Source organism: Spinacia oleracea, chromosome 5, assembly GCF_020520425.1.
Source record: "Spinacia oleracea cultivar Varoflay chromosome 5, BTI_SOV_V1, whole genome shotgun sequence".
In the NCBI taxonomy this organism is placed as follows: Eukaryota; Viridiplantae; Streptophyta; class Magnoliopsida; order Caryophyllales; family Amaranthaceae; genus Spinacia; species Spinacia oleracea.
Genome location: NC_079491.1, coordinates 122023968 through 122034341, shown reverse-complemented (window position 1 = coordinate 122034341; position 10374 = coordinate 122023968). Strand labels below are relative to the sequence as shown.

The window sequence follows — 10374 nt, the reverse complement described above, 5'->3', positions numbered from 1 at the left end:
CATGTTTCATAGCAGCAATCCCCCACCAAGGAACTACCCACCTTATACAAGATTCAACCCTAGAGAGTGTACACCGCCACTCATCCAACGAAAGCCGGCCATGCAGCATGGGTCGCACAGTGAATCCCTTTCTATTATAGCTCGCCATGTTCTCCAGTGGTGCCACCAACATGAGCCTCTCCATAAGCCAAACCTTGGGGAGTATACAAGAAGCACACTTCAAAATTCAACATTCAAAATTCAAATACAAGTATAAAATTCAACATACAAGAGAGCTCCAGATCCTTACTTGGAGTAACACCGGACTTCCCGATGGCAAAGAAGAGGGGTCCCGACCATCAATGTTTCGACAATCACAAGCGGCATTGGGTCCCGACCATTAGCAAACTGCTCTACAATCTCTATTAGGGAGGCATCACCATTGCCAAACCCCTGCTTCAAAAAGAGGAAGCGAGCGAATATACAAAAACTCAAGGCTCTCAGGCGAAAAACTTTGGGAACATCAAGCCCAGCAAAGTAGGTGACAAAGAGGGACAAATCCACCCGTCTGCCATATACAACAGCACTCAAAAATGGGGGCTTCAAGCCCAAATACCTTTCAAAACTCAAGAAAAAGTGTTCTTCAACACTAGGCATGCATGGCTCCAGCATCAAGGGCCACCCCAATATGGCACTAAATTCCTCAGGGAGGGGACATACCTCATTATTTCCAAAACGGAAGACATGATGATTCGGGTCCCAAGCCTCCAGAGCAGCAAGAATGAAGTGCAAATCCAATTTTGCAAACCGGAAAGAGACGAGCACCCCAAGATGCATGCCATCAAGCTCTCTTTTCTCCAATTTGCTTAGCGAACCAAGCCACGAGTTCAAGGCACTTTCAAAGGACACAGCCATACTTTCTTTTCTTTTCGAGAGGAAGCAGTATGCAATGATGGCAGGGAAGGGAATTGATGCAAGAAATGATCCAACAAGCTCCTATTTATACAAGAGTCGGCTTGTAGGTAAGCCCACAGGCGCCAGGCACCAAGCTCGCGCCAGACGCCGGGAGCCTGCACCAAAGGACGAGGCCACCATCCTCTCTTATGACTCCGAGTACACACTCTTTAGTGTTTCGGGCAGCAGAGTACAACCTCCATTATTCAAGATTCCAAAACCGCAGACCGCGCAATTTCAAGAAGTCCGGACCAACGCTTCGGGCAGATTTCGGGTCAATTCTTTAAAAATTCAAGCATTCTAGTCCTAGATCGGCGTCCTAAGTCGAGTCTGCATGTGCATTAGAAAAAGTTGAATATACTTTGACTTCCGCTTTTCCTAACCAAAAAACCTCAGTCAAAGTGGGGGCTTATAGTGGGTATATACACCCGAAAAAATGGGCATATTTTTTCAAAATTTTTTGCAAAATTATCATGCATGCATATAGCTACAAAATTCTAAGGCACACACAACGCATACAATTTCAAGCATTCAAACATACAAAACCAATCTTCAAATTTTGCAAACCAATTCAAAGTTCAAAGCCATACAAACCATACAAAATTCAAGTTTCAAGCCATACAAATACAATACAATCCAGCCTATACAAAATCAACTCAGGCAAGTTGGAACTCGCTACCATGCAGGGTCAGTCTGAGTCATAATCAGCGGTGACGTCAACCACAGGCGCCTTGTCCTGTTTAGCCTCCTAAGGCACTCCAGCTCCCGATCCAGCTCCGTCCCAGGGGTACTAGGATCCTCCTCCGAGATACGAAGTGTGCTAGTGGAGGGATGAGCTCCCTCCTGAGAAGAGGAATACTGATAAAGCGGCGGCATCGGCATATACGGGTACGACCCAAACATCTGTGTCTGGCGCATCCTCTCCATCTCCGCATAGCAAGCCCATGAACCTGCACCCCAAGGCTGAGGACCACATCCTCCAAAGTAGTAACCGGAAGGAGGAACAAAGGGTCGTGAACCGCTAGCACCTCCAAATGAATGCCTGGTGGGATCAACATGTACAAAAGGGGAAGCTCCCCGCTCAGCATCAGAATGCCTCTAATGAGCACCAGCACAGGACCCCTGTCCCAGGTCCAAGCTCGGTCCCTCCTGTCCCAAGGACGTCTCAGCCTGATGCTCCCTGTCAACATAGAGTCTACGGTCTCGACGGCACTCCTATACAAAATAAAATTTCAAGAATCAATTTCCCAGTTGGAATTTCCAGTATAATAGTTTCAAGATCAAGTGAGGTACCTCTTTGTTCCGGCCAGAAAGCTACCGGGTCAGCTTGACACACTGCCTCTTCCAAGAATCAAGCAAGAGCATCCAGCGACGCACTCTCGCCCGAGGCGCCTGCATACAAAGTTCAAGATCAATTTCCCCATACAAAGTTACAAACAGTTTCAAAAATGCAACAGTACTTACAGGGGCGTATGCTCAGGTACATCATCATATGATTTCCGGTGCGGAGGAAAAGCCCAAGGAATGGTCTCCACCACCTCTTCCCCGTCCGAGTTCTCATAGCGGAGGATCCTATCAGCACGAGGAATGTCCTCAGGATCAACCTCCTCCTCCTACATACAATCATACAATCATACAAGAATACAAGAACACAAGAATACAAGATTCAAAATCTCACCGGCAGTACGAAGCGTACTGGTGGAGCCAGCCTCCTCAGGAAGTCGTCATAGCTCCCCTTCCTGTGTACAAACTCCCTCCAAGAGCGGCAAACAGCCTCGCCCCTAGCCTCCGCATAGAGCCGGGCAAGATCTTCATCCAGAGCCAGCATGGACTCCAGTGGATCCTTGGGGACAAGCCTATCACCTGAATGGTGTTGAAGGGACACTCGCTCCCCCAGATACCACATATGGCGGTACACCCCTGGAAGCAAAACCCGCCGCCCAGACAGGAAATGGGCACGAGCAGCCGAGACAGGTACAACCGCGTTGACGAAAGGACGCCATACCACCTGCAAAAGCAAACAATTCAGGCAACAGTACAAATACAAATACAAGAAAGCAAAACAGTACAAAAGATTACATCTTCAGCGGATAGAACTCTCCAAGCCCTGCGAGAAGCCGCCAGAGACGCACCAACGCGCACCGCTCCTATCCAAGAGGCAACATACGGGTAAGCCGCATCTCTAGTACACTCGGGCGCCAAAGTCGGAAAGTGCTCATAGATCCAAATCTTTCGAGGAACAAGCAAAACATCAGTCAAGTTCAAAATACAAGCATATAAGTACAAAGTACAAAGTACAAGGAGTCTCGAATACCTCCAGCACGCTCCAAAGAGCAGCCATGCTCGGGTCATTCCCTAGTGCAGTCTGGGAGGCTTGCTTCATCTCGTACAAAAGGTGGCTGTATGCCAAGCCACCCCAGTTATAGCTCGAAACAGCTCCCAAGTCCCGCAAAGCGGACAAGAATTTGATGTGCACCCGACTATTCCTACTCCGGGCCATCACTCTGCTCACCAAGGCTAGGAGGAAAAGCCTAACCCTCTGCTCCGCGGACACCCCCCCACCGCAGATAGCCTCCACAATCACCTTCACAGAAGCGTGAGCATCATCATCAGTCAAGTCAACAACAGGGCCGAGCAAGTCCTTGGCAGCGGCCGAGCGCCACGTCAGCTCACAATCAAAGGTCACGTTCCTCTCAGAAAAAGGAAGACCTGTAATCATAGCAAATTCAAGAGGGGTGATAGTAATATCCCCCCATGCCATGTGGAAAGTGTTGGTGGTATCCCACCACCGCTCTAACAAAGCCCACAAACGGTTTTTAATCCCTGTTCTCCTCGGAGAACCTCCCATGGTGCGCCAGAAATCGGCCAGGCCCATCTGCGATCAAATCTCCATAGCCTCCGCATCAGCACGAAGACTTTAAGTACGGAACGGCTTTCCATCGGCCTAAAGGTGAACGAGTTAGCTCAAGACCTATACAATTACAAAGTACAAACCCAAAACACAGTACAAGACTCACCATGCCAGCGCGAGGCCGCTGAGACAAGTGCCAATCCGGCCAAAACACCAGGTCAGAAGGGATCCAACCAGTACTAGGGAAAGCGGGAGCATCTCGGGGAACCATACCCCCACCTGGCGCATTTATTGCAGTCGCTTCATCATCCGAAGCGTCTTCCTCGGCAGCTCGAACCACAGATGATTCAGCGAGTTTCATCCTAGTGTGAAGAGGCATACTAAATCAAGTAGCATACAAAGTGTCAAAATTCTAAACTGGGGGCTATCCTATGCTGGCCTATACAAAGTCAAAAGATTCAAAACAACAATCCCCAGTGGACCTCTAGTTCAAGATACAAATTCCTACACCAACGCCTAGGCTACCCACGCCGAAGCAGGTATTCAAGTTCCTACACCAACGCCTAGGCTACCCACGCCGAAGCAGGTATACAAGTTCTACATCAACGCCTAGGCTATCCATGCTGAAGCAGATACAAGTTCAAAAAACAAAAAATCAAAAGTACAAGTTCCAACAGTTCAAATTCAAGTGGCTATCAAACAGTTTTCTACAAGATTCAAGAAGCTTAAGCATACGAGCATCATTTCAAAGTACGAGAAAATCAAAACTACATGCAATCCTAGAGTTATTTCATAAGCAAAAACATGAAATATCTACATGGACAAGGCAAGAACAAGACCAAGGGAAGAGCCTAATCGACCTTTGAGAGAGAAAAGAGCAAAGAATTCAAGAGAATGTGCCTCAAAATGGCACGGCAAGGGGAGCTTTTATAGCTCAGCCCCGCGCCAGGCACCGCCCCAGCGCACTGCGCTGCCCTGCTGGATGCGCGAGTCTGCAGCGCGCGCGGTCTCCGGTGCTGATTGCACGTCCATTGCTGCTACGGTCTTCCGCACTAAGCATCAAACTTCGCATCGAACCATCCATCGAAAATACGGGTATACACCTGTATCCCCAAGTGCAAACAGATTAATATTTCAAGAATACAAAGTCCGAAAAATACAATGACTCAGGCGCCCAACTCCCAACGGACCCAAGCTCCGGGAAAGTCAGTCGAAATTTCAAAAAACCTAAGGGCCAGCAAAAAGCTCTTATCCCCAGCAAAGCACATCCCCAATGGATTAACTCCGGGTATTCAAAAATTCAAGATTCAAATGTCAAGATTCAAAAATTCAATATTCAAAAATTCAATATTCAAAAATTTTCGATGCCAAGCTCCGTCCTGAAATGAAGGTGGAAAAATACAAGTACAAACCGGAGTCATCACCAACCGCACTGAGGTCGACTCTATCCTTTTTCTAACGCCTGTTTTATGCAGGTACTGGCGTACAAAGAGTGGTCTCGATTGCAGAACATCTTGACCATTCTCCATCCCTTTCGAAATACTTTGACTTGCGCTTTCCTAACCGAACGCTCAGTCAAAGTGGGGGATTCTGTAGACACCTAATTTGTGTCTCCCCTTTGGGATGATGACGATACCATTATCCTTGTTAGGTGATTGGAGTAACTCCAGGCGGAAATCCCCATTGCTAAGAATATTTCCAAATTCAAGATCCAAAATCCAACCCCCGACACCGTTCCCCTCCCGGAACTCGGTACAAAATACAACTTTCCAAATCCAATTTCAAAATCCAAGTACAAACTCAACTAGTAGACCATCCCATTGGTTTTACTAGGCCTTTTCCACTCAAAATCATATAAGGCAAGTCAAATTCGGGCGCCAACCCACAAAATCGAGCATGCCGGGCCCCGTCCCGTAAAACCGGAATTCAAAAACCCGAGAAAGGCTTGTTTTTAGACGCTAAACGATGCCTTAACCTCCAAGAAAATACAAAACGCCAAACCTAGTACTATTCGTACAACATGTACAACGCTACAAGACGAAACAAGGACAATTCCCCGTCCTTGCTTTGGCGGTATTCAAGCCACGTCAGCAGCGCACAGCGCTGGCCTGGCGCCCGGCGCTGGCGTGTGTTGGCATTTTGCACCATTCCCTCCTATAAATACCCCTCATTTCAATCGAAAAAAGGGGGGCACAACAATACAACGTCGTAATTTCGACATTACGCCTCAAAATACAACTCAAAACTCCTCAAAAACACATACAAAATTCCTAAAAGCCAAAGCAATTGGGAGCTCTTGCCTAAATCTAAGTAGGTAAATCCGAATCCCATTCTAATCTACTATGTTGCTTTGATTTCTAAATGATTAGCAAGTTGGTGTTTTTAATCAATAAAAAACACCACTTGCAACAATCACACATGTTTTCCAAAAATACAAACTTTTTCAAAATACAAAATACAATTTTCAAAGATTCAAGGATGTCCAAGTTGTTTACAATCATCTCTTGGGCTAGAATCACCATCAAACATGGGGTAATCAAAGATAAACACCTTTTAACATTTAAAGGTTTAGTCTTTGAGATTCAAAACTCCATTTTCAATATACAAGTTCAAGTCTTTGATTTTCAAAAGATCTTGCCATGTTTAGGGTTATTCATAGTTATTTCCCTAAACTAGGATCATTTCAAGTTCAAATTTCAATCATTTCGAGTTCAAATTTCAATCATTTCAAGTTCAAACATTTCAATATTCAAGCTTTCAATTTCAAGTTCAATATGCAAAATCTAGGATATTTGGGTTGAGCAACCTCTCCCAAGTTGAGATTTTTGGCTTTGAATTAGTGTCGGGCGCACTTATTTTTAAGGAGCCGCTTGGCATTCGAATCTCATGTTCCCAAGTACAAATTTCATTTATGCACCTTTCAATATTGCAATTTCAATATCTCACCTTTCAATATCGCACTTTCAATATCGCACTTTCAATGCCGCAATTTCAATACCGCAATTTCAATTCCGCACTTTCAATTCCGCATCTTTACTAGCCTAGTCCATTTCTAGGCAATGTGGACCTACTCCCTAGTCCTTTTCTAGGGGGTCTTGTATTTACTAATTCCGCACTTTATTTAGTATTGTGATGTTGCTTTATATGCTTTATCGCTTTCATCACTAACATGCTAAATACAACAAAATGCAAAGGTTACATCACGCTTAACAAAGATATTTTTGGACAAACCGGCCTTAGGTTCCTTAAATCAATCTTTAAAGCAAAGTGACCACCGTACAATTAGAAATTCTATTTTGCTCTAAAATTCAAACCCACATAATCTAGGGTTTATTTTCGAACTAATGTTGTGCCAACGTACTTGAATATTTCTAAAGCTCGCCGAATAAGCATTTTTGTTCCCGAGCCCGGATCTCACCCATCCGTTTCAAGGATTCAAGGCCTTATCCAAAAATAGAGTCATTTGCGGTCTTTCCAAACAAGACTTTAAATAGAGTTTGGTGGCGACTCCTTCGAGGTGCAAAAATTCAAACGGTTCTCTTAAAGAACCGGCCGGCCTCCTAAAACCCCCCTTGTAGGAAACGGGGAAAAATACCAAAAAAAAACCCCCTACAGATGTCAAAACTGCTTTCTTAAACGGCGTTTTAACAGAAACTGTGTTTATGACACAACCTGAGGGTTTTGAGGATCCAAAGAATGCTAAAAAGGTATGCAAGCTTAAGAAATCAATCTACGGATTAAAGCAGGCATCAAGGAGCTGGAATATACGTTTTGATGAAGCAGTCAGTGACTTTGGTTTCATCAAGAACGCAGACGAATCTTGTGTATACAAGAAGGTCAGTGGGAGCAAAATTGCTTTTCTAGTATTATATGTCGACGACATATTACTTATCGGAAATGACATTTCTATGTTGAACTCTGTCAAGATTTGGCTTGGGAAATGTTTTTCGATGAAGGATCTAGGAGAAGCACAGTACATACTGGGGATCAAGATTTACAGAGATAGATCTAAAAAGATGATTAGACTTAGTCAAAGCACTTATATCAATAAGGTGCTTGATAGGTTCAAGATGGTAGACTCCAACCGAGGCTACCTACCCATGTCTCATGGAATGACTCTAAGCAAGACTCAGTGCCCAAAAACACTTGATGAGCGTAGACGAATGAATGGGATTCCATACGTATCATTGATTGGTTCAATAATGTATGCTATGATATGTACACGCCCGGATGTTGCGTATGCACTCAGTGCTACGAGCAGATACCAGTCAGACCCAGGAGAGGCACATTGGACTGCTGCCAAGAACATTCTGAAGTACCTGAAAAGGCACAAAGATGATTTCCTGGTCTATGGTGGAGATGATGAATTAATTGTTAAAGGCTATACGGACGCAAGTTTCCAAACCGACAAAGATGATTTCAGATCACAGTCTGGGTTTGTCTTTTGCCTCAACGGAGGTGTAGTAAGCTGGAAAAGTGCTAAGCAAAGCACCATTGCGGATTCTACAACTGAAGCGGGCCGTCCCTGCATGTCCTGAATGCGATAGGTTCCATCTCTGACTTCGTCATAGATCTCATAGGGTCCCTCCCAAGTGGGCGTCAGTTTACCCTGTTCATTGGCTCGTCCCACAGACTCCATCTTTCGGAGAACAAAGTCGCCTACCTTGAGCACTCTTTTAGAGACTTTCTTGTTGTATTCCCTCGCCATCCTTATCTTGTACAGTTGTTGCCTCAATGCTGCATTTCCTCTCACTTCAGGTAAAAAGTCAAGGGCCAACTTTATCATTTCCCAGTTGGCATTCTCGTCATATAGCATGACTCTTAGTGTAGGTTCACACATTTCTATGGGCAACACGGCCTCCGCACCATAGGCTAACAGGAATGGGGTTTCGCCGGTTGAGTTTTTGGCCATGGTGCGGATGGCCCACAAGACGTTTGGCAGCTCATCAGCCCATAGACCCTTGGCCTCATCTAGTTTCTTCTTTATCCCCTCGGAGATGATCTTGTTAAATGCTTCGACTTGGCCATTGGCTTGAGGTCGTCCTACTGAGGCAAAACAGCTGTGTATGCCGTAATCTGCTAACCACTCCTTCAGTTTAGGCGTCTCAAACTGAGGCCCATTATCGAAGACGATAGCTTGTGGTATTCCAAAGCGAGTCATGATATTTTTCCAAATAAACGCCCTCACATCACTTGTCTTTATGTTCTTGAGAGCTTCTGCTTCAACCCACTTGGTAAAGTAATCAACAGCAACTATCACATAGCGCCAGCCTCCAGGGGCCGCTGTATATGGCCCTAACAGGTCCATCCCCCACTTGGCAAACGGAATGGGACTCATAATAGGAGTGAGTGGCTGGGCCGACCTGTGGATGAGATGAGCAAACCGTTGGCACTTGTCACATTTTTGCACCATGGCTACGGCGTCTTCTCTCAAAGTGAGCCAGTAATAACCAGTTCGCAAAGCTTTCTCTGCTAGGGCTCGTCCTCCAATGTGGGAGCTACATAATCCTTGGTGCAAATCGTCTAGAATTTCCTTTCGCACCGCAGGAGAGGTCTGGAAAATGACCTTTTGTACAAAACTCCATTCCACCATTCAAACCAAGAACTCTTCTTTTGTATTTTGGTGGCCAGACTTGAATCGTCTGGAAGCGTACCGTCCATTTTGTAAGCAATGATAGGGTCCATCCATGTTGACGACCGATCCAGGACAGCTACTATAGGAGCGCACAATTCCTGCTCAATACTTCGCTTATCCTTCACTTCCCAAAACACGTGACGCGGAGTATCACAGGAAGCCGAGCTAGTTAGTTTCGACAGGGCATCGGCCTGATTTTTCTCCGTTCTGGGAATCTGCTTAGCTTCGAAGCTCTTTAGATGTTCTACTTCTTGATGCACTGCCTGCATATATTTGATCATTTTAGGGTCCCTTGCCTCATAGTCCCCACTTACTTGGCTCACAATGAGCTGAGAGTCAGAGAAGGCGAGTATCTCTTGAGCTCCAGCGGCTTTGCACATTTTTATACCGGCTAATAAAGCCTCATACTCTGCTTCATTGTTGGAAGTTTGGAAGTTGAATCTCATGGCATATTCATACTTGTCTCCTTCAGGAGACAGACATATTATGCCGGCTCCACACCCGTTCTGGGTTGACGAGCCATCTACATAGACTGTCCAGCGAGTCGTCACATTCTTTTCAAAATTTGGCCTCGTCATTTCTGCAATGAAATCAGCAAATGCTTGTCCCTTGATAGCTTTTCGAGGCTCGTATGAGATATCAAATGCATTTAGCTCAATTGCCCATTTCAGCATTCGTCCGGCAGCGTCTAGCTTAGTAAGGGGTTGTTTCAAAGGCTGGTCTGTGTATACCACTAGTTTGTGTGCCAGAAAATAAGGGCGCAACTTCTTGCTGGCCATAAACAGCGCAAGTGCGAACTTCTCAATTGGAGAATATCTTAATTCAGCGTTTTGCAGGACCTGGCTCACAAAATAGACGGGGAGTTGCACTCCTTCCGTTTCAGTCAGCAAGACAACACTCAAGGACCACTCGGAAATGGCCAAATATACATACAAAGTTTCCCCCTGGAGAGGAC

The 10374-nt window shown here is 45.5% G+C and overlaps 1 protein-coding gene across 2 annotated transcripts; it reads right to left on the bottom strand.

Annotated features, from left to right (window-relative positions):
• Window positions 1-1461: 1461 nt before the first annotated feature.
• LOC130461144 (protein MAIN-LIKE 2-like) lies at window positions 1462-7351 on the bottom strand. 2 transcript variants are annotated; one of them, XM_056829105.1, is made up of 7 exons: window positions 3951-7268; window positions 3248-3877; window positions 3013-3162; window positions 2612-2941; window positions 2398-2546; window positions 2227-2325; window positions 1462-2148 (listed from the first exon to the last, which is right to left on the bottom strand). In XM_056829105.1, the coding sequence occupies exons 2-6, from the start codon at window positions 3806-3808 to the stop codon at window positions 2256-2258; spliced, it is 1260 nt and encodes a 419-aa protein (XP_056685083.1). In that variant the 5' UTR covers window positions 3809-3877; window positions 3951-7268; the 3' UTR covers window positions 1462-2148; window positions 2227-2255. The 2 variants fall into 2 exon arrangements, with proteins under 2 accessions (XP_056685083.1, XP_056685084.1); XM_056829106.1 differs by having other exon boundaries at window positions 2630-2941; window positions 3248-7351.
• Between the last annotated feature and the right edge of the window lie 3023 nt (window positions 7352-10374).

What these genes read in the sequence shown, in the direction of transcription:
- LOC130461144 (XM_056829105.1), bottom strand. Translation starts at nt 3,808, where the DNA reads ATGGGCCTGGCCGATTTCTGGCGCACCATGGGAGGTTCTCCGAGGAGA. An exon ending in CTCTTTGGAGCGTGCTGGAG is followed by an intron (nt 3,163 to 3,247) that starts GTATTCGAGACT and finishes GTTCCTCGAAAG; the next exon opens with ATTTGGATCTATGAGCACTT. An exon ending in GTACCTGAGCATACGCCCCT is followed by an intron (nt 2,326 to 2,397) that starts GTAAGTACTGTT and finishes CTTTGTATGCAG; the next exon opens with GCGCCTCGGGCGAGAGTGCG.